We start from the raw sequence: 24,316 nt of genomic DNA on the forward strand, positions 1-24,316 counted from the left end.
TAGAGTTCCATTTCCCCCTCTGTAACAAACATCTGATATTGCTTAAGCAGCAAAAGACAGTTTTGAAAAAGTTATACCTCATGAGGAGAAAATGTATTCCAAGTCCTTGTCTGGAGATTTGGAGGAACAATACTCTCTGGTTCTTTCTTCATTACCCAGGGAGAGGCTTCAAGCAAAGGGCGGAGGACAGTAATACTTAAAACACCTGGTTCAATGACACATTTTAGTAAGAATCAGTTTGAATCCAAAAATGATGGACAAATGTTTCAGACCTCCAGAAAAAATATACTTTCGTAAGTATAAAGAAACTTATTATCAGGTGTAAAAGTCAATGTGAAAATACGATACACATGGCTATAGATAATATTGGATCACTTGAGGTGATCGTAGAATAGCCGACAGCTTTGGATTACTCAGACCACGTTTAACAACTGACTGCCAACACTACTTGCTTTTAGTCTTGGGTAACAGCTCAGTTGTATAGTGTGTGCAATATCCCGAACAAAGAAGAACAGACCATTGGTCCAAGTTTACTGAATACTAATCTCAGAAGATGTACATCATATTCAGAATAAACATAATTCTTTACTGTGTTTTATACATCACAGTCTGGTCACTGGATGAATTCCATTAGAGATAAATTATTAACTCTTTTTATTATTTTGATTAATTTTGAAGTTTTTCAAAATATTTTTTCTTACCCAAAATCTCCCTACCCTAATCTTATCTATCCCATTGTTGGACTTCTGATATCGCCACTGGAGGTACTATGTTACAATGATTCAAAATTGTAAAGCCTCATTATCAGTGCAAATAGTGTACATGGAAAGGCAGAGTATGAAATCTGGAAGAGCATCCTAACAGCTGGACCCAAAGAAAACATCGAACCTGGAACTCTTTCTCTGTCTTTCTCTTAACCTGTGATTGTAATACTTTAATGAGAGTCCTTGGAGGTAATACTGAAATGCCACCATTATGAATGACTGCTGGTTGCAAGCAGGTTTTCTTGTCTGGGATCTTCACTGGTATGCATCTTCTCCATCTTCCTGAGATTTCCACTTTCCCTATCTTTTTTGGCTCTCTCAGTGCCCTTTCTCTTTCCTTTTTCCCATGACAAAATTATTCCAATCAGTTTATACAGTGGGGAGGAACTGGTCATTACTATCATCCCCCATATCTAGGGGAACCATATATTTCTGTCTTTTTCAAGATATGTTTACTGTAAGTATCTACCTGTTATGCCACAGTATATTTATAGAAACACAGTATCTCTAACTAACTTCACAATTACAATCAGCCATTTCAGGTTGTAAATTCTTGCACTGCTGTAATGGGGTGCTTGGTGCCAAGTACCAACCCTGTATTGGCTTCTTCTACTTCAGTCATATTTTTCCAGCTTCTTAATAACATATTTATTCTTTCCAACAGCTAGACTAATGGTCAACAACAGAGCATCATTGTCTTCATTGATAAACACAAGTATATCATTAAACGAAAACTGTAATATATTCAATATTTTTGATGGAAACACACAGAGAATCTGTGTATTTGGTAAATGCTTTTGTGTGCATATCTGAGAGTGGAAAAAGATACACCAGTTGTTCCTTCACTGATCCCTTCAAAATGTCATTCATTTAATTCTCTTTCCCAGAGTTTTTGCACAAGCTCCTTCCCTTTGCTTCACTGCCAGAAGTTTGGATGCCTGTCTATGCGGGGAAAAACATTTCAAATTTCCTCTCCAAATAAGAGTTTTGAAACTTCTGATCCCACCTTTGTAATTTTTTCTGTTACTAGTTTGTCAGAAAATAAATTAAGTTTTCCTACCTGGATGTTCTTGTACAGGTTCCTGCAAGACCACAGCAGCTGAATCTCTAGAAGCCTCAGCGAGATACTCTTCTACATCCCTGCTCCGTAGGAGTTCAGATCCTGAACCATCCGTTTGGATGACAAAGAACCTAGAGAGTCATCCACACAAGTCCGATTGTATTGAACATAGGAGGCAAAGTATTGGCACTGGGGGAGATTGCAGGGCTGGCCTCTGTGAGGAGAGGCTGGGGCTGCCCCATGCTGGACACAGATGGTTCCAGCTGGCTGCAATGGCCCCAGCTGCTGGGTACAGCTGAGCCCAGAAGCCAAGCTGGATCCTCTTCTGGGAAAGCATATTTAAGACAGGGTCGAATGCTGTGCAGGTAGTGAAGAGTCAGGAAAAAAGTGTGGGAAACAACCTTGCAAACACTACTGTCAGAGAAGGAGGAGGGAGAGGAGGTGCTCCAGGTACCAGAGCAGAAGTTCCCCTGTAGCCCATGGAGGAGACCATGGTGGAGCAGGTGGATATTACCTTAAGGAACTGCAGCCTGTGGACAGCCCACACTGGAGCAGACTTGTCCTGAAGGACTGCAGCATATGGAGAGGACCCACGCTGTAGCAGGGGAGAAGTGTGAGGAGGAAGAAGAAGCAGAGAGGAACTGTTATGGACTGACCACCAACCTCCATTCCCCATACACCTGTACCACTCAGGGTGTGTGAGGGAGAGGAAGTAGAGGAGCCATGTTGAGCTGGGGAAAAATAAGGGGTTGGGTTGGAAGGTGTTTTAGTTTGTCTTTGTTTCTCACCATCCAATTCTATTTTAATAGGCAATAAATTATGTTATTCTTCCCTAAGTTGAATCTGTTTTGCCCATGACAGTAACTGTTATGCAATTTGTCTTTATCCCACATGCTTTTCCATTTTATTTTCTGCCCCTGTCTTGTCAAGGAGGGGAAACGAGCAAGCAGCTGAGTGGGTGTCTGTCAGCTGGCCAATGTCAACCCACCACACCGATCAAATCCAATGGCTTTCAAACTACATTCTTTTCTAGATGGCAAAAATTAAAAAGCATTTTGATGACAAAACAAGAAGATGGAACTTCAAGAAGTTGACATCAAGTGCGTAGATACACAGTACTGAACAAAGAAAGTACCAGTCTACAAAACCTGAACTCGTGCTGTTTACCTGGGGACATGCTCATCATAAATGATAGGTTTCTTATCTTCTGGGAGTACTGATGCTGAACTTTTGTTCTCCTTGTTGTCAGAGCCAATGCTAGGAACAACCACAGATGTGCTGCCATCAGCCATGACCTATAATTGAAATTATATACAATTATTTGAGTTTCTTGATTTATTTAAAACAGTAACTTACTGCTGCTGGACTGTAATATGATCTAGCCCAGTGAAAGAGACAAAAAAAAAATCATATTTCAGGTGGAGTGATGTGAAATTCACAGGAAAAAAAAAAGTGAAGACAGTGAAAAAAGAAAAGCATAATAACAAGCACTGGGTATGTTGTGAAACTGTAGTACTCAGCCAATGAGGAAACAGGGAAGGAAACAAGCATCAGGTAATAGTGGACATAGGGCTATGATACACTTCTGCTGCATGCTCCTGCTTGCAGGATGCCTACCATTGCAATTGCGAATAAATTAGCTTCACAAGAGACCCTGTCTTAGAAAATCAGTGGGATATTTCTCACATAATGCCAATGTATATCCAAGAGAGTCTAAGTGCCAAACTGTGTAAGTTTGAAACCCCTCTATATCCTCTTTAGTGTACTTTATATCAGATTTATCAAGGCATGTGATTATAAACACACATAATCTATAGGAATGGTAATGATTACAATTGATGTCACAACCTTTAAGTAGAATCTTTAACTGGAAAACAGTACGTGGATCACAGACACTTAAATGAACTCAAAGATAAGTACTAACCTAGCTCAAAAGCATGTCTTAGGTGTGCAAGGATCACAGCACAAACAGTGTGACTTTAAAGACTGAATTTTACAACAATATTTGCCTCAACAGGCAGATTAGAGTGTTTCTATGGATCTTCTGAAAAGCAAATAGCCTCTCTCATTTTTAATCCTCATTTGCAGAGCTGATTTTTTTGCCATGAGTCAATAATTAAGGTAGCTTTACAGGTGAGGTAAACTGTAGACCATGTGTTTTATTTTAACCTTTTTGGTATTTCCCCATTTTAGAAAAGTGAAACCTGAGAACTGTCATGTTCTCAAGAACATTTCAGAGATCTGATTCAGGAACTGCTCTTTTGGCTAGCTAGGCTACTTTAAGAATTAGTACTAGAAGGCTACAAACTAACTGAAAAATGTTTGTGACATAAAATTACCTAAAATGCAGAAACTCATTTCCTTCCATGTATTTTACCTTGAAAAGATTTCCTTCAGGATCCATCACCTCACAAATAGTGCTGGAAGTGTGTTTCATAACATATCTCCCTGTTTGTTTTACTTCCTTCTTGCTGATGAAATTGTAAACTTCATGGGTATAAACTGCTGTGCAATCTTCATCAATGAAAAGGGAGCCTGTCTTGATGGGTAAAACCTATCACAGTAAAAAAGTGATGAGGTTCAGTCCTCAAAGGTGAAATATTCAGCTTAGATATAGCATAAAAATAAAGAACAGGTGCAAATCAAGAGGAGAGCTCTCAGATCTTTACTACTGAAACATACAGTTTTGAGGGAATGGTGGGTGAGGAAGAAGGAAGATGATAAGAGTAAGCTGATGCTAGTCTTTGTAAAATCTTTGACTTTAGAAAATTTAAGATTGTGAAATAAGTTTACTATACGGCTGTGAGTAACTACCTAAACATTGGCAGAGTGAAATAGAGAGACTCATAAGATTCATGAAGGCTACAGAGAAGGAAGTTAAAATAGTCAAGGTGAGAAAAGCTGATGGTGTCTCTCTGGACACAGATAAATATCACTGTCACGAAATATAGTAACTCCCACCTGATATGTTCCCTGTGGCTTTGCTATAACAGATGTCCCATCTCCAAAGATGGTACAACAAGAACCATCCTCACAATTTGTTGTAACGGTAGCAAACTTGGGATTTTCTACTCGTACATATTTCACTTTCTTTGTGATGGTTTCTGAGAATTCACCTAAGAATTAATACAGAACAACTAGACTGGAGTAAATAAACCATAGAACAGTCTCAGGATTCATTTTGGGTTTTCTCTCAAAAGGCTGGTCAGTAAAAGACCCTCAAACTTTTGATAACATCCTTTATCATATAATTTTGTTGTGTAAAGATTATGCAACCTCAGAATTTTTGAACTCTCTACTGAATATAGGAAGATTCATAGAATCATAGAATGGTAGGGGTTGGAAGGGACATTAAAGATCATCTAATTTCAACTCCCCCCCCATCAGCAGGGACATCTTCCACCAGATCAGGTTGCTCTAAGCCCTACCCAACCTGGCCTTAAACACTTCCATGGAGGGGGCATCCACAACTTCTCTGGGCAACTGTTCCAGTCCCTCACCACCCTCACAGTAAAGAATTTCTAACCTATTACCTAATCTAAATCTACCGTCTTTTAATTAAAAACCATTACTCCTTGTCCCATCACTACACTCCCTGACAAAAAGTCCCACCCAAGCTTTCTTGTTAGGCCCTCTTTTAGGTACTGGAAAGCCACTATAAGGTCTCACTGGAGCCTTCTCTTCTTGAGGCTGAACAACCCCAACTCCCTCAGCCTGTCTTCATAAGAGAGGGGCTCCAGCCCTTTGATCATCCTCGTGGCCCTACTTTGGTCATGTTCTCATAGGTCCATGTCCTCGTTGTGCTTGGTGCCCCAGAGCTGAACACAGTACTCTGGGTAGTCATCACTCCAGCTGCTCATTGACATAGAGGGTAGTAACCAAACCCCTGTCTGTGGCACCAGTCCTGGAACCATCTGGCAACCATATTTGCCAGATTTGACTGGCCTTTTCAATCCCCCTTCCCTTTAACCGGCAGAACTGTTGAAAAAAACTACCTCTGTTCCTGAGTCCTTTACTGCTGCTCCCAATGCTCTGTAATCCCTTTTGATGCTCCACAGACTGCTCCTGGCTGCATCAGTGGTGTCCAGTTTAACACCATCACTGGTGTTAAACAGCAGCAGTAGATCATAGTCCTTAGGCTGTACAAGGCTTGGCATTCTGTTGGTGATATCCCTGATACGAGCCCCTGGTAAGCAGCAGACTTTTCTCAAGAGCGGATCAGGTCAGCAGATGGGTGCCTCTGTACCACTCAGAAGAGAGTCTCCTGCTACTATCACTTGTAACCTTTTCCTAGTTGGACTAATTGATACGAAGGGAGCAGACCAAAGCTGTCTTACTCAGCTCCACCCTCCCTGGAATGGGTCTTCTCTTTTCGGTCAGCAGAGGGGTGAAGTGGTTCCGTAAGGGCACCTCAGGCTTTGGGGGAAGTCTCTTTCTCCTGTTGGTCCCTGTTGTTGCCAGCTTCCACTCTGCTGTGTTATTGCCACCCCTCTCTTCTGTGAGTGCCAGTGAGGGAATTTCAGGCTGTTTGGTCTTCTGCAGACTATGCTAGGATCTAGCTGTCTAACTCCTCCTCAGCTTCCTTGATGCTATGCAGCCTTGTCATTGCCCCCTGCAGCTCGACCACCTGGTGCAGGAGGTCCTCCACCTGGGCACACTTTTTGCAGGCAGGTCTGCCACCTGTCCCTACCCCAAGGAAAGATCTAGGCACTTCCAGCAGTCAGAGGTCTGCACTGCAGCCTCACCCCTCAGTAGCTCTGTCTGGGTAGAGGCATTAGCCACCACTGGGGTAGATGGTGCAGCCACAGTCTTTGCCCACCATTCTGCCTTGAGGATCAGGTAGGGTGAGTGCCCTTGGACTGTGCAGATCTGGGTGCAGGGTTAAGGTGTACTTGTCGCCTCCCTCTTGGCCAGTGGGATGGCCCTTCCTCAAAGGGATGCCCTCCCACGCAAACTGCCATGCCAACTGCCACACCATGCCCTTTTTGCCCACTCTGTTTGCCGTGCTCCCTAGGGGCTGCTTATGTGGCAGGGGGGTGGTGGCTGCCATTACTGCTGGCTGTGCCCACACCTCGTCAGCTGCTCTTGTGTGAGCTGTTGGCCCCTGGTGGGTCTCTGTGCTCCCCTGGGGCTTCCCCGGCTCAGGAAACCCCCCTGTACACCACCATCCCCAGCTCCACTGTGGAACCCATCTGCACCAGAGCTGATCACCTCAGCGAGTTCATTTATCTAAGGATGGCCAGGAGACTACATTCTAATTTATCAAGTATGTAACTAAACATAACGATCTGGATATTTGTAACATACAAGTTGGATAACTCAAATTCTTAACGCCTATGATACATGCTCTAGGATGCGAAGGAATTCCTATTCAGCAGCACAAGTGATGGAAAGCAAATTGAACTGGTGTGTTAATTTGGCCACCGCTTTCCCATTGAACAGACAGGTCACTGTTTTGATTTTTAAAATTCCACACTGTTAAATGAATAATTATCTTTCCCTGTACAACCAGACTTCCTACTTTGTCTGAACAGTTTGTCGGCTTGAGACCGACACAGTCAATATACACTTCATATTAATTACAGAAGACAGAACTTGTCCAGCAACTGAATGAAGCATACAGAATACCCTGCCAGCCAGAAGAAACATGGATGACCATTAGCCTCATTTGTTTCAGGCAAATGTATCTACATGGGGCATTTTCCAAGGTCATATTCAATGCAATTTTGAATATCTCCAAGGTTGTGGAGTCCATGGTTTCTCTGGGGATTGTAAGGATGCCCTGGCTGTTATATATGTATTCAATTAAGACTCAAATCAGCTCACATGCTATATCAGGATAGGTGTAGAGAGGGCAATGAAGATAACAAAACTCTCAGGCACTGTGTTCTCATGGTGAGGTGGGTCATACAAATATATAAGTGGAAAGAAGGAAATTTGCTTGTTGCTGCAGTGGAAATTTTGCACTGAATACTGATGGAAAAAAAAAGACCAGGCAGGCAAACCTAGTCTAGACTGCATCATTGGATTTGTTATCTAGGCTACTAACATGAGCCTTCTTAAGTATATTTTGACAATTATCTGGTTCACAAGATAAAGAAGAGATAAGTGTGCCCCTTTTGATTTTACCTGTTTCCTCACTATCCTCAGGCATAAAAAGTTCTTTGCAGTCTTGATAAAAAGTTGTGATCCTAGTACCATCAGCATGGTCTACTACTCTGCTACCATCTAGCTTCTCAACGATTATCACTTCATCATCTCGTACAGTCATAACCTGAAAGAATGAAGGAATATGGATATATATTAGCACTGAGATACCTCTAACAGCAACAACAGTAATACAAGATGATATGTATTGAAACTCTGAACAAGCTGGACTACTACAACTTTATCTAGTTCAGACACTAAGGATTTACATTTTCTTCAAAATCTGCAGCTTTTATATTAGTAACAGTGTAATAACAAAGTCTTTGAAAACTGTATTGAAAGAACAGTAAAATCAAGCAAATCAACAGATGGTTAAGGACCGGTGCCACAGACAGGGATTTGGTTACTACCCTCTATGTCAATGAGCAGCTGGAGTGATGACTACCCAGAGTACTGTGTTCAGCTCTGGGGTCCCCAGCACAAGACGAATGTATTAGAACATGACCAGAGGAGGGCCATGTAGGATGATCAAAGGGCTGGAGCCCCACTCTTATGAAGACAGGCTGAGGGAGTTGGGGTTGTTCAGCCTCAAGAAGAGAAGGCTCCAGTGAGACCTTATAGTGGCTTTCCAGTACCTAAAAGAGGACCTACAGGAAAGCTGGGGCGGGACTTTTTGTCAGGGAGTGTAGTGATGGGACAAGGAGTAATGGCTTTAAATTAAAAGACGGTAGATTTAGATTAGGTAATAGGTTAGAAATTCTTTACTGTGAGGGTGGTGAGGGACTGGAACCAGTTGCCCAGAGAAGTTGTGGATGCCCCCTCCGTGGAAGTATTCAAAGCCAGGCTGGATGGGGCCTGGAGCAACCTGGTATAGTGGGAGGGGTCCCCGCGCATGGCAGGGAGTTCGGGACTAGATGATCTTTAATGTTCCTTCCAACCCAAACTGTTCTATGGTTCTCTGATTCCATGATTCTATGAACACATCCTACAACAGATGATGGCATCTCTGTCTCTTAGCTTAGTAGAGAGTGCTATAATAACACAAAAAATAGTAGTACCGTTCCATCAGCTGGGTCAGTTGCCTGATAGATTAAGATTGGCTCCAGATCCATTCGTTTTGCTCCTTCAGTGCCCACTTGAATGCCTAATGGGGTTGTTGTTATCCAGGTTCCTGCCTGATTCTCCTTAGGTTGGTCAGATTCAGCTAGACCCTGAATGGTATTTTCAGACACTTCATCCTTGTTTGGGTGTGATACACCATTTCTGTCACTTCCTTTTACTGCAGAAACAAAAATGTCTGTATTAGATTTTGTATTCTCTAAGGCAAAAGACAAAATCAATCAACTGAAGAATTTCTGTGAATACTGTCTTTGATAGAATTGAAAGAATGATTTACCAGACTAGATGGAAATTACAAGAGCTGTTACTCAAAGCTGTGCTCTTTAATATGTTTATTAATGACACATAAAACCAAACAGCATGCTAATGATATCTGATTATGACATGACTTTGGAATGCACTATCAATGCAGAACAGAATCTTATAGGAAAAAAAGACATCCCAAACTATCCCATGAGCTTGAGGACTAAAGTAATAGGAATTTGATAAAACCTAACAGAAAGAAGTTTATGAAAAAAGGACTAATAAAAATGATTTCTGCTTCAGACAAGTTTGCAGCAGTTGAATAAGATATAATAAGACCTGGATATACCATCCATATAGAATGAGTGTAAGTTATCAGTGTGAAAGTACAGTGAAAAAAAGGCAAATCCAAACATACGGCACATCAGAAGAAAAGAGATGCAGATTACATTGTGAAAGGTAATGGAGAGATCTTATCAAAAATATGATGGAGAATTCTGGCCTCCCATATTCAAGAAAAGGAACTAGACAAAGTGTAGGCAAAAGACAACAGCATGGTCTGGACAGGACTCTGAAAGTTTACAGCATACAAATCCTAGCAAACAAAATGCAAAAAAGATACAAATATTCACTGTAAGTTTGTCAAGACTAAACAGTAGAGAGGAAAGGTGGGGGGAAAAAGTGATTATAAAAAAAGGATAAGTAATAAATTATATACACTGGCCACAGATACTGAGACAAAAAAATAGAAGACGATTTGTCAGAGTAGTTCTCAATCATCCTTCCAGATATCCTAAGGAATATCCTAACAACAGGGGGCTGGACTTGATGAATCAGAAAATCTCTTTTTGAAAGACTTCTCTTTAGCAGCAATTTTTATTCACATGCTTCCAATAAATTATAAGTTAATGTTAAGATAGTTCATAATTATTCTTTGTACTATGTAGCACTGACAGTGATATGGGACCACACTCTGAGGTATGAAGCAAGTTGAGGGAGTTGGCAGAAGCACTCACCAAGCCACCTTCCATCATTTATCAGCAGTCCTGGCTATCAGGGGATGTCCCAGCTGACTGGTGGCTAGCAAATGTGATGTCTATCTACAAGAAAGGCAGGAAGGAGGATCTGGGAATCTACAGATCTGTCAGCCTGGATTCAGTGCCAGGGAAGCTCATGGAGCAGATTATCTTGAGTCCCATCATGAGGCACTTACAGGACAACCAGGTGATCAGGCCCAGTCAGCATGGATTTATGAAAGGCAGGTCCTACTTGACAAACCTGATCTTCTTCTACGACAACGTGACGCACTCAGTGGGTGAGGGAAAGGCTGTAGATGTGGTCTACCTAGACTTCTGTAAGGCTTTTGACACCATTTCCCACAGCTTTCTCCTGGAGAAACTGTCTGCTCATGGCTTGGATGGGTGTACGCTTCGTTGGGTTAAAAAGTGGATGGGTAGCTGTGCCCAAAGAGTCATGGTGAATGGCGTTAAATCCAGTTGGAGGCTGGTCACTAGTGGTGTCCCTCAGACGTCAGTAATGCGGCCTGTTCTCTTCAATATCTTTATCAATTATCTGGATGAGGGGATCAAGTGCACCCTCAGTAAGTCTGCAGACAACACCAGGTTAGGTGTGAGTGTTGATCTGCTTGGGGGCAGAAAGGCTCTACAAACGGATCTGGATAGGCTGGACCGATGGGCCGAGGCCAAGCATATGAGGTTCAACAAGGCTAAGGGCTGGGTCCTGCAGTTGGGGCACAGCAACCTCTACGAGCACTACAAGGTGGAGGAAAAGTGGCTGGAAAGTTCCACAGCAGAACGGGACCTGGGGGTTGACAGCTGATTGAATATGAGCCAGCAGTGTGCTCAGCTGGCCAAGAAGGCCAACAGCAACCTGGCTTGTATCAGAAATAGTGTGACCAGCAGGACTAGGGAAATGATTGTTCCTCTGTACTCGACTCCGGTGAGGCTGCACCTTGAATACTGTGTTCAGTTTTGGGCCCCTCACCACAAGAAGGACATCAAGGTGCTGGAGCATGTCCAAAGAAGGGCAGTGAAGGTGGTGAAGGGTTTAGAGCACAAGTCATACGAAGAGTAGCTGAGGGAGCTGGAGTTGTTTCGACTGGAGAAAAGGAAGCTCAGGGGAGACCTTATCATGCTCTACAATTACCTTAAAGGAGGCTATAGCGAAGTGGGGATTGGTCTCTTCTCCCATGCACCAAGTGATAAGACAAGAAAATCTTAAGTTGTGCAAGGAGAGGTTTAGGTTGGATATTAGGAAAGAATTCTTCACTGAAAGGGTTGCAAAGTATTGGAACAGGCTGCTCAGGGAACTAGTTGAGTCACCATCCCTGTAGGTCTTCAAAAAACATGTAGATGTAGAACTTAGATACATGGTTTAATGGTGGACTTGTCAGTACTAGGTTAAAGGTTGGACTAGATGATCTTAGAGGTCTTTTCCAAATTAAATGATTCTATGATAAGCAAACATTTGTTTCTTTCTCTGCCACACACAGTAACATGAGAATACTGTAACAGACCACAAGTCCATACAACCAATTGATTATGACCAATATTAGGTGCCTTGAAATACATGCAATGAGAAAGAAAAATGTTGCAAGTCCTCTGTGAAAAGAGCATTTCTCAACACCAGGACTAAAAACTGTGTAACACATAAGTAAGGATTTCACACTACCATAGTTGCAAGGATTTCTTTGAAATTACTGTTAAGTCACTCTTCTAGCTAGGTAGTTCTTATATAACCTTTTACTTCTTAGAGTTCTTGCAGTTTAGAAAAAAAAGGAAAACTGGAGTAGGAGAGAAATGATCTGCTGTGAAGATAACAAATTAGCAGTGTACAGCAGCTGAGTACAGATAAAAAATCATTTTTATACTGGCAGAATTTTCAGACTAAAGAAAAATGCCTTATATTTAGTATTATCAACCCTTCTATCTTTAAATCTGTCTGAAACACTCAAAATGTTACCTTTCTTAGTGCTGGTCTCCGGTAAGGGCTCTGATTCTGGTAACAGTTCTGTGTTATCTGGAATTGCAGGCGGTGGAAGGACAGGGCCAGAATCAGGACTCCTACTCACTGTGCCATTAGCAAACAGAATCTACAAAAAGCAAAGACATATTAGAGGCTAAAATAATTTCAAACACTAATAAAAAATCTCAAAAGTATGTGTCACTAGTATAATAGTCACTAGAATAGGGACTAGAATATTGGGTTACTAGAATAGTGGGTGATAGAACTAAAAAAGTAAGACTGTCAGAATAAATACAAAAAATAAAGAAGCTATCTTAAAAAGAAAGGACCGCTAATTACTGTAGTTCACATATGTAATCAATGGGGATTATATTTAGTAACAAATAGGCATTGTAAAAGCAAAGGCTATTCTTTGTGGTCAAAAGTTGATGTCTTTTTATGAATACCACTCTTTCTAGCAATGGTAATGCATCCGTATCACCATATTGATCTGGTATTCAGTTATTCCACATGTCTAGGATTTCTGTTAGTTTTTTTATCCATCAAGGCAGCTAATAAAAAGTAGTCATGGTTATTTATCTTATCATAGCTGGTTTCTGAAATCTACTGTCCATAACGCTTAACTCTTGATATGCATACTCCCTGTGTGGCAGATAAAGCCTAGAATTACCCATATCATCTCTGAATTCATTTACAAATACAGCACAGATATTTGGGGGAGAAGATGGTACAAAGTGGAAAACAAATGGACAACATATAGTCACATCTTCAGAGTTACAGTTACTGTAAGATAATTAACCATTTCTTCTTTTTTGAGTACTTGTCTGTATGCATTCCATTTTTGATGACTCATGGACATTAAGTTAATGTAAAGAAGGTGGCAATTAATCTGCATATGCAGGCGTTGTGTTACAATCATGCTAGGCACATGACCTATTTTCTCCTCTCAGGAGACTGTACCTTGAGAATATACAAACAGCAGCCAGCTCCTTTGTATATTTCTGAAATGCGTATGTTTCTCAGAAATCCTGGGCAAATGGTTTAAGATCTAATGTAATGAATGAATCTAATGCATTTGTACTAGGATTTGTGGTCTACTTAGACTGTAACAAACTTGAGGAAATAATAAGGAATAATTTTGATAGTTTCTGAGTACAATCAGACAACTCTTTTCATCTGTTTGCTTACTATACACAGAGTTTTAGACTTTGAAAAGATAATTGCTTGTAGATTGATTACAGTATCTGCAAAAGTGGTATCTAACTTATAGCACCTAAAAATTCACTCCAACCTACTACGTGTAAACAAAGGAGGAATATAGAAATACAGGAATATAGGAATATAGAGTCTTTTTGATGAAAATTTAGGATACCTGAAGGTGTCTGCAGGACTGAAGATCAGGTCTTTTTTGGTTCCTGTATGACCATTAAAATGACTGAAAAAACATATGGATGCTTTTGTGTTGCCAAAATACCCAAAGACTAACTAATCCGCACTTTAGATGTTTAATTCCAGGAATGTAGTTCTCAAAACTTTATTCAGCTGTTTCCTAAACCCAAAGTTGTCTAAATGTTCATGTGCCTAAAATTTTCATCATTAAAGCTCCACATGCACCCTAAGTTCTGATTCTGAACAAAGCCAAGAACATTTTAATCTTGACATAGCTGCAAAGCTCAGTTGTTACTTAACTCCTGCATCTATAAGCTGGATACTTCTCTATGTCAGCTGACAAGCACAAGTTAAATGGTAATCACATACACAGGCTGCTTCCAATTAATTCTACTGAACATACCCAGGTAGATCCATCCATCATGTACTTTACGACAGTTCCTTGTCCAGTAATGACTCTTGACACCTCTTGTTCTACATGACTTGCCACTGATGTATATAGTTGAGAGTTCTTTATCTTTTGGGGATAACTTTGCCTTACAAGAATTTCCAGAGCAGGCTGTTTTGCCTTTTTTCTTTTGGTGTCTTCTTGCCTTACTTCACCTTCTGTAACCTCATGTTCCTTCTCTCCACTTTCCACAACCTCCTCCTCCATTGCTTCATTTGCTTTGGTTACAGCTTTCTCAATCTCCTCTTCCTTGGCTTCATCTGATTTAGTCTCACCTTTCTCAGGCTCCTCTTCCTTGGCTTCACCTGCTTTGGTCTCACCTTTCTCAGGCTCCTCTTCCTTGGCTTCACCTGCTTTGGTCTCACCTTTCAAATCTGAAAACATATTCACAGTTACTTAATACTGTGCAACACACACTCAAACAGTGCAAAACCCCCAGCACCATGTTGTCTACAGAAGGTATTCAACTTAAGCTATTAAAAGTAACTCTCCTCAGTTTCCTCTGTAATCCATGGAGTTAGGGACAGTCTCTATCAGAGAACAATTCAAAGCAGTTATCTAATTAGAAACTCCTGTGGAGGTGTCTGTCTTTTCCACATGAAAACAAAATAAATTTGAAGAAGGATTTATTACGGATGCTGAACTTTTGGAAGACTGACATTTGGTGAGAGGAATCTCCTAACTTCCCCTAATAGAGAAAAAGTTACTGAGTTTCACCAAATTTAAGACTAAATGGAAAATGAACTTAGACATTTTGTCTACTTGAACAAATAAAGTTTTTAGATTAAATTATGGCAGCGTGTTGACAGTGCTAATGAGTATAATAGGCAGTTGTGTCAAGACACTACATGTATGTGTCCATAACTGTTCCATTCACCTTAACTATTTAGTATTTCAACTTATGCTCCTTGCCAAATTGTATATTTGAAAACCATCTGCATCCTCTTTACTGTACTTTATATCAGATTGATCAGAGCACATTTACTCTAAACTGCCAAAATATTTTGATATGAAGAGGGAAGGGATATCTGAGAAGAAAAATGAGGGAAGATTTTACTATTAATTCAGGCCTGTATGGCAAAAAAATAAAAATAAAAAATCAAGATATTTCTCAACCACGTGATTATAAACCTGTGCTGTATCCTGGTGGACGATATGACATTTCTAATGCTATTTAATAACAATAACTTTTTTTTTCTTAATTTATATATATTGGACTTGCTACTTGGCTAGCTTCTAAGAGGTATGGATGACATTTACTGTTGTTTCATCAGTTGCCAGCAAAATGAACAATTCTGCTGTTTTTTATGCAATAGCTCACGTATAGGATATGTTGGAATTACTGACAGCAAGATTTCGCATGTGTGATAAATCCTGGATATACAGGCACTTCTGCAGTTGTTCTGGTCTATTTTCACCCACTCAGTAGCTCTAACACACTCTGGGCTGCATGGATCTATTCTACATAGGCATTAAATGACATCTGTACGTGGCCATTTTAAAAACTGACCAGGTGACAAAAGAAAACTAAAACACATTTGTCTGCTTCAAAACCCAAAACTTATGAAAACTGAGGATTACAACAGTTTATGGTATGCAAAGATGAACCTCATGCTGATTTTCAAAAATGCAGGGAAATCGAATCATTGCAGAAGAATACGTCTAGCACAGAAACTTAGAAGTATCTATATACCTGATCATTCTTTGAAAGGAAATTCAAAGATAAATGCATAAAGGGTTGTTACAAACACCTTGTCTGTACAGTCTGGGTGGCATAAAGCAAAGGACTTACCTGAAGTGTTTCCTTTTTCAACATGATCATATCTTTTAGAAAAGCAACTAAACCCGATTATAAAATATCCAGTAGAAGACAGTATATCACAGCATGGGTTAGTTTTGTTAGTCACTCTTAGCATTAAAAAATGAGAGTATCTTAAATCTAGTATAAAAGCACTATTCTTGACTTTCAAGTTCCTAAAATTTGTAATACTGTATTTACTGTATATGTATACTGTATTTACAAGCTCTGTATTTACAAGCCGTCACCAAAATTCTGATTTCTTTGTACTTCCAGAATGGCACCAGTCACTCATTTGATCTTTATTTTGGTAATCATATAGAGTTCTCCTGACATGAGCTCACAGTAAGATAAACCTTCTGATCCACTAATCATTCTTGTTACTCTACCCTGAATATTCAAAACTATGAAAAACTTGCCTTGTAGGCTTAACAACAATACATAATATTCCAAAGAAATGCAGATATAGGCAACTTAATCTTACTGTTATCACTTCAGATTCCTCTGTATATATGTATTCAGTAACTAAATGTGCTCCTTTTCACCTGTATTCCTATACATATGCATATTCAACAGATTATTCAACATGACTCCCCCATTATTTTTAGGGTTCCTGCTTCTCTCCCCCCAGTCTATGTCTAAATCCTTGCACTTTTAGATTTTATATTTGAATTGAAACACATTATTTATGTTGCAATTGCCATTAAATAGACATTATGAAAGAATCAGCCATCTGAGATGTTAATACTTCATATTGCTATATCTACACCCATCAAAGCAGAAATAATTTCCTTCTGTAATTTTAACTTCTTTAAAAACTCCTTATTCTACAGTGGCTGAAAAACTAACCTTCAAAACTTTCACCAAGGAAAGTTAATACTAGTCCATTAGGACAGGAGACATTCAAGCTTCGGAAAGCAAGAGCATCTGAAATGACTTGTGTTTGGGAAGCTGGTTCTTTTATCTCCACCTACGGAGCGAAACATGAATTAGTTTTATTCCATTTTAAAAGACTTAAGAAAAAAAATAGATTATATAGGTATCAGTTTTACCAAAACATTTCAAAAAAGTACTTTCTATCGGTCATTCATAGCACTTTGAGAATGTATGGATTCTGAAGTGGAAATATTATCCTGTTTTTTTGATTATGCTATCTTATTTCATTTCTCTTCATTAACCCTTTAAGAAAAACTCTTCCTAACTTTATTAATTTTGCTGAGTCGTCACGCTACCTTGTGCATGGTATCAGGATGAGATGACAATAAATGGATAACATGAAGTGGAAGACCATAACAGAACAGCATTGAGATTGCATCAGCTACTTTACCTATAATTACTAAAAGAGCACAAAAGATAAGTAGAACAGTACTTCCAGTCTGCTGGAAATATGACAGATGAGAAGAGGACAAGAAGGAACAGTTGACAATCAAAAGGTGTAATTCTCTTTGTACTGCTCTGTAGTGGAAACCGTCCTGATAAATAGAAAAGATGAGGATGACCTAAGGAATGTCTGAAGACACTAGAACATTTGGGAAAAATACAACAGTGGATCCTTTGATGTCATCTCCTCAGAAATGTATGTGACAATAAGCTACACTATGCCAGTCCTAAGATGAAAGCAGTTTTTTGCAGACAGGTAACAGAGAGAACTAGTCCTGGTATTATCCCGTATTCTTGATTTATAGGAAAAGAAATATAGAGGAAAAATAGAAAAAAATGGCAGATGTTTTGCCTGATATTTTTAGAAAAAGAATACTGTATATTTTATAGCTACTTTATATATTACTGGGTAATTAAGGCTATCCTCATTACCCTAAGATCACAGGCACAGGAGTCATAAGGAAGACAACAAAGGAAAGGATAGAAGTAAACCTCAGTTGTCATCTACTTCTCCCTTTCTAATAGTAAAAAAAAAAAATTTAAAAAAAAATCAAGTATAACTATATCAAAATATCAAGTATAACTATACAGTTTGAGAAAACCTACCTATTGTAAAAATTTCCAGGGCTAGACATTTCCTGGTTTCCCTAGGCAATATATTCCAAGTGCTTTACCTTGTTTAACCTTACTGAGACTTTCCTATTGGTTAGCCTGAATCTCTCTTGCAAAAAATAAGTTTACTTCTGATAATTTCTTCTGGTTATATGGGCTAACATAAGAGATGATGTTGTCCATTTAGCTCTTTAGAGCAGGCTGTTCTGTCTCTAAGCTCTGGATCAAACAAACCCAAACCAACTCTTTCAACCTTTCCTCACTGGTCAAGTTTTCTAGACCTCTTACTGTTCCTGGTGCTTTCCTTAGAATTCTCCAGCGTGGCCCATATTTTTCTTGCAGTGCGTTATCCATAACTGGAAACAGCACTGCAACTGAGGCCTTACCAGCCCTGAATGGAAGAATAATTTCACTTTAGCAGGCTATTCTCCTGTTTATTCTCTTCAATATGGTGTTTGCCCTTCTCACAGCAAGATGGCATTGTTGACTTATGTATAGCTTGTGATCCTTTTCAACTCTCAGACCTTTTTTTGCGTAACTGTTATTGATGGAATGGTCATCCATTCTGTTGATATATTATTTATACGCAATTGTAGAACCTAGTACATTTTCTTACTGAATTGCATTCTATTTTCTGGACGATGTCCATGTAAATCTGTCAACTTCACCTCAGATCTTGTCCTCTAAAATACCTGCAGACTCACATAGCCAGGTGCTGTATGCACTAGCAAATGAATATTGATTTTTTTTTAAATTTTTTTATTAAAACACAAAAAATTACTGAAGACATTCTAAGTGAAATCATAAATAGCCTCTTGGAAGAAGAGGAGGAACTTAAAGATGTCCTCATGACAGAATTTTAGTGGTATAGGAATTTATGCAGGTTTTCTTTTGTACCATACAATTGCTGTATGTTATGCTGAGTGCTGTTTGGCAAATCCCTGCACCACTTTCAATGCTCATATTCTACAAATACCTAGTTAAACTTGTGAAAATTGGCTCAGTAGCATTTTTTGTGGATATGGACAGAATCCATGTTGAAACAAGAGACATAGTATCAGCTCATTCACTGGGTACCACAGAGCAGCATAGCTATGTCATGTCAAAGAGTCTTCCAAGGATGTTCTCAGTACCTGTCTATTCTTGTCTTTCTTACTATCCTCTCCTCTCATTTACTGTTCACTGGAAGCTATTTCCTGTTTCAAATGTATCTGTATTGCATTTAACCCTTCATTTCCATGTTACCTATTCTACCTCTTTGAACAGCTTAGCCTAGCTCAGTTAACATAATTATGATAAGCTGGCAACTCTTTAAGGATGTTTTTCTTAGAGCATAAGAACTCTCCATCTCCGTGTGTGAGAAAGCGAGCAGGGAGGGAAGAAAACCAGGATGGCTGAACAAGGACCTGCTGGTCAAACTGAGGAGCAAGAAGGAAATGCACAGGCAGTGGAAGCAGGGACGTGTGGCCTGGGAAGAGTACAGGGATGCTGTCTGGACGTGCAGGGATGGGATCAGGAAAGCCAAGGCATGGATGGAACTGAGCTTGGTAAGTGACGCAAAGAATAACAAGAAGGGATTCTATAGGTATGTTGGCCAGAAAGGAAAGGCCAAGGAGAGTGTGCCCCCTCTGATAAACAAGAAGGGAGAACTGGTAACAACAGATGTGGAGAAGGCTGAGGTACTCAACAAGTTCTTTGCCTCAGCCTTCACTGCCAGTCAGGCTGCCCACGTCTCTCGAGTCCCTGACCCTGTAGATGAGGGCTGGGGGAGCAAAGTCCCTCCCACTGTAAACAAAGAGTGAGTTCAAGACCACCTGATGAAACTAAACACGTACAAGTCTGCGGGGCCCGATGAGAGGCATCCCAGGGTCCTGAGGGAACTGGCTGATGGAATTACCAAGCCTCTCTCCATCATATTTGAAAAGTCCTGGCAGTCAGGTGAGGTCCCTGGTGACTGGAAAAAGGGAAACATCACTCCTGGTTTTAAAAAGGATAGAAAGGAGGACCTGGGGAACTACAGACCAGTGAGCCTCACCTCTGTGCCTGGAAAGATCATGGAACAGATCCTCCTGGAAGCAATGGCAAGGCACATGCAGGACAAGGAGGTGATCCGAGACAGCCAGCACGGCTTCACCAAGGGCAAATTGTGCCTGGTCGGTCTGGTGGCCTTCTGAGATGGAGTGACTGCATCAGTTGACAAGGGAAGACCGACCGACGTCATCTACCTGGACTTCTGTAAGGCCTTTGACACAATGACATCCTGATCTCCAAACCAGAAAAGACATGGATTTGAAGGGTGGACCATTCAATGGATAAGGAATGGGTTTGAAGGCTACACCCAGAGAGTGGTAGTCAATGACTCTATGTCCAGGTGGAGGCCGGTGACAAGTGGTGTACCTCAGGGGTCTGTCTTGTGACCGGTACTGCTGAATATCTTTAACGACATAGAAAATGGGATTGAGTGCACCCTCAGCAAGTTTTCAGATGACACCAAGCTGAGTGGTGCAGTTGATACAACAGAAGGAAGGGATGCCATCCAAAGGGACCTGGACAAGCTAGAGAATTGGGCCCATGTGAACCTAACGAGGTTCAACAAGTCCAAGAGCAAGGTGCTGCACCTGGGTTGGGGCAATCCCAGACATGAGAACAGACTGGGTGGAGAACACATTGAGAGCAGCCCTGCAGAGAAGGATTTGGAGGTTTTGGAGCAGTGCATGCTTGCAGCCCAGAAGGCAAACTGTATCCTGGGTTGCATCAACAGAGGAGTGGCCAGCAGGTTGAGGGAGGTGCTTGTCCCCCTTCTACTCTGCTCTTGGGAGGCTTCACTTGGAGTACTGTGTTCAGCTCTTGGGCGCCAAGCACAACAAAGACATGGACCTATTAGAACATGTCCAGAGGAAGGCCATGAGGATGATGAAAGGGCTGGAACCCCTCTCCTATGAAGAGGGGCTGAGGGAGTTGGGAGTTCAGCCTCAAGAAGAGAAGGCTCCAGTGAGACCTTATTGTGACCTTACAGTATCTAAAGGTGGCCTACAGGAAAGCTGGGGCGGGACTTTTTGTCAGGGAGTGTAGTGATGGTTTTAAACTAAAGGAGGGGAGGTTTAGATCTGATGTTAGGAGGAAATTCTTCACTATGAGGGTGGTGAGACACTGGAACAGGTTGCCCAGAGAAGTTACAGATGCCCCATCCCTGAAGGTGTTCAAGACCAGGCTGGATGGGGCCTGGAGCAACCTGGTATAGTGGGAGGTGTCCCTGCCCATGGCAGGGGGTTTGGGACTAGATGATCTTTAAGGTCCCTTCCAACCCAAGTCGTTCTATGATATGCTTCTATGATTCAGTTAGCAGTTCTCTCTTTTTTGTTTCAGCCATCCTTGATTAAAGATAGAATCAAATTGGGGGAAAATCAAAATGTAAAATATATACTTTAAATATTTTTGCAGTTAATTGGGAAAGATATTAAGAACCACATTTAGCAAGCACAAGCAAGTTACCTAGAAATGCTACTCTCTTTTGTAACTTGATCACTCAGGTTAGAAGGGATAGCTTTTTATAATAATTAGTATTAAAGAATTATCCCAGAATGTATATTTTAGAGCATCAATGTTAAATGAAACTGTTTATGGACCTCATTGCTTTATGTACCAATAATACCTCTTGTCAGAAGACACTGCTTTCCTAAACTGAAGGTGGTGACTAAACTGGTTCTTAATAGCGTTCACGTTCATTTCTCTCCTTCTCTCTGAGCTTGTTTGGTGTTTTAAAACATGCATTTCTAGGACTAGTTGTTGGAGAAAACAGCGTCAAAAAAGAAAAGAAATTAAATCATCTCAAATAGAAAACTTTTGCATCCTCTTCCAGCATGCTGCTATATCTTCTTTATTTCTGTAAGAACTTTTGATGTAACTGATACTCTGGCAGGTCTGTGAGATCACAGGATCAAACAAACCTCCTGTGGTTGCCTAAAATACTCTGCCATTAATTAGCTAATGACCGGAAATAATCTAGGTTAGTTATATTGCAGAGGGGAATTGTGAACCATTTGTCCCCCACTCACATGTTTTAATGCCCCAAAATTTCTCACAGAACTCTATGGAAGATGTTCAAGATCAAATGTTATGCTCTTCTGATGCACATGGCCATGTAATTCCTGTATTACTCTGTGATAAGTATTCCATAACAGAAATTCAGAATCTGTTTTTGAAATGCCATCCATCCTTTCCAAAGGCCTGTCCTGGGACAGAAATACCTTCAGCCATAGACAAAAGCAGCTTCCTCAAGTTGCTGGTCCCTGGCTAATGACCAACTGGAAAGACCAAATTGCAAAGAAGGCTTTTGCAAAACTCTCCACTAATTAGGCTAAACGCTGGGTGCTGTGCTTGGGTCATAACAACCCCATGGAGCTGAACATGCTTGCGGAAGAGCAGCTATAAAGTTGCCCAGCAAAAAAGAACCTGAGGTTTTGGCTGACAATTGGCTGAAAATGAGACAGCAGTGTGCCCACGTGGCCCAGAAGGCCAATAGTATCCTGGCATATATCAGAAATATTGTGAACAGTGGGACTAGGGAAGTAATTGTTCCTCTGTACTTGGCACTGGTGAGACCACACTTTGAGTACCATGTTCAGTTTTGGAACCCTTACTACAAGAATGGTACTGAGTTGCTGAAATGCATTCAGAGAAAAGCAAAAAAGCTGGTGAAGGGACTAGAAAACAAGATATATGAGGAATGGCCAAGGGAACTAGGGTTGTTTAGTCTAGAGAAAAGGAGGCTCAGGGGAGACCTCATTGTTTTCTAACAACTACATGAAAGGAGGTTGTAGTGAGGCAGGTATCAGTCTCTTTTCTTAGGTGACAAGTAATAGGATGTGAGGAAATAGCCTCAAGTTGCCTGAGGGGAGGGTTAGATTGGGTATCAGTAAGAATTTGTTCACAGAAAGAGTGGTTAGGCATTGGAACAGGCTGCCTGGGGAAGTGGTGGAGTCACTATCCCTAGGGGTATTTAAGAGATGTGTGGACATGGTGTTTAGGGACATGGTTTAGTGGTAGACTTGCTAATGTTATGCTGATGGTTGGTCTTGATGATATTAAGGGTCTAAATGATTCTATGATTCCAATTTGGTTGGTTAAAGACTTTCCAATACAGGTTTTGGAAAGCACAGAGAAGTTTTCTTATTTGGTTAAACTAAAAATTAATTTATAGAGCAGTTCTAGTCAGTGAGAATGTAACAGGTTTAACTGTAAAGCCAAAGTCAACAAAACGTGGATTACGGAAGACTCACTGTTCTATGTCATGAAGTCTTAAAGAGTATCATCTTCATTAACAACTGCCAATATTTATACCCAAGAGCAATTGGAAGAGTAAAACATATCCTTAGAAGCACCATAAATTACTAGGAATTTGTTAAGGCACATCTCAAAGCCCTCTGAGACAAATATATTTGTCTAGTACATAAGCTTATGTATTTAAATTTTTGTTTGTTTCTTTTCTGTGTTAATTGGATAATGCCTATTCTCTCACCTTTCCTTCTTCTTGTTTTATGTGGGTGTCTGGTGGTGGAGAGCTTACTCTGCTATGGCTTGCTTTTGTAGATGGCAGAGATTTTCCTGGTTTTTGTTTGACTGACTTATCTTTTTTTCCTGAAGCTGATGTAGTAGAAGGAAACACAGTTGGAATATGAACAGAAGGGATGTTCAGAACTGTTGCTAAGACAGGATCTGTTTCATCATCTAAAAAAGGGAAAAGAAATATTTTAATGCAATTAAGTTTCATAAATGTAGTTTACCACATTCTATTTTTGACAATATCTTATACACTAAATTTTATCTTTGAAATAATAAACTCAGTGGAATAAGACAGAGGGACTGAATATATGAAATTATTTGGAAAATTTCTCCACAGTGGACTACTTGTCAATCTAAAAGAAATCTTGAAACTTGTTTCCCATAGCTTGTCATTGGTCTCAAAAATAGAAATTACAGCTTTGTTTTTCTCTTTTACCTCTGGAATACTTATATACGTGGAGACATTTTGAGTCTAGCATCTAGGATAAGGTCGCTGTTATTATGCTTTATCACAGGCTGATGGAGCATGGACTGACTCCAGCAGTTTTGGACTCCATAGCTCTATTTTGCTAAAATGATTCAGAAAGATTCTGTTGCTGAGTCTCTCTCACTTCTTAAAAGTCAGTCATTAGGGCAGCCTGCTAAGCACGCTGACAGGAAGTACTCATGTTGCCTTCCAAAACACTGACTTGAAAATAATATTAATATAAAATCAGATTTTATGTAACATATTTTTTGTTTCAATGAACAAATATTTCTCCTTAATCTGAAAAACCCAGTCAGCTGTAACCCTAATCCTTTTTTTTTGA

General features: G+C 40.3%; 1 protein-coding gene across 12 annotated transcripts in view; it reads right to left on the reverse strand.

Moving 5' to 3' along the window:
* SPAG17 (sperm associated antigen 17) overlaps nucleotides 1–24,316 on the reverse strand; it is a 117,030-nt gene that overhangs the window by 25,213 nt on the left and 67,501 nt on the right. For all 12 annotated transcript variants that reach the window (XR_014586583.1, XR_014586584.1, XR_014586585.1 and 9 more), the window contains 11 exons: nucleotides 23,464–23,672; nucleotides 16,803–16,923; nucleotides 14,111–14,529; nucleotides 12,316–12,445; nucleotides 9,030–9,250; nucleotides 7,954–8,098; nucleotides 4,786–4,940; nucleotides 4,202–4,378; nucleotides 2,992–3,119; nucleotides 1,825–1,955; nucleotides 78–205 (listed from right to left, as the gene is read on the reverse strand). Coding sequence is in view for 7 of the 12 variants with exons in the window: in XM_083843489.1 (XP_083699615.1) it covers nucleotides 78–205; nucleotides 1,825–1,955; nucleotides 2,992–3,119; nucleotides 4,202–4,378; nucleotides 4,786–4,940; nucleotides 7,954–8,098; nucleotides 9,030–9,250; nucleotides 12,316–12,445; nucleotides 14,111–14,529; nucleotides 16,803–16,923; nucleotides 23,464–23,672 (1,964 nt within the window). In the remaining 5 variants the exon portion in view is untranslated. The remainder of the gene's footprint in view (nucleotides 1–77; nucleotides 206–1,824; nucleotides 1,956–2,991; nucleotides 3,120–4,201; nucleotides 4,379–4,785; nucleotides 4,941–7,953; nucleotides 8,099–9,029; nucleotides 9,251–12,315; nucleotides 12,446–14,110; nucleotides 14,530–16,802; nucleotides 16,924–23,463; nucleotides 23,673–24,316) is intronic.

This window comes from Anser anser (assembly GCF_964211835.1).
Source record: "Anser anser genome assembly, chromosome: 1".
Taxonomy (NCBI): domain Eukaryota; kingdom Metazoa; phylum Chordata; class Aves; order Anseriformes; family Anatidae; genus Anser; species Anser anser.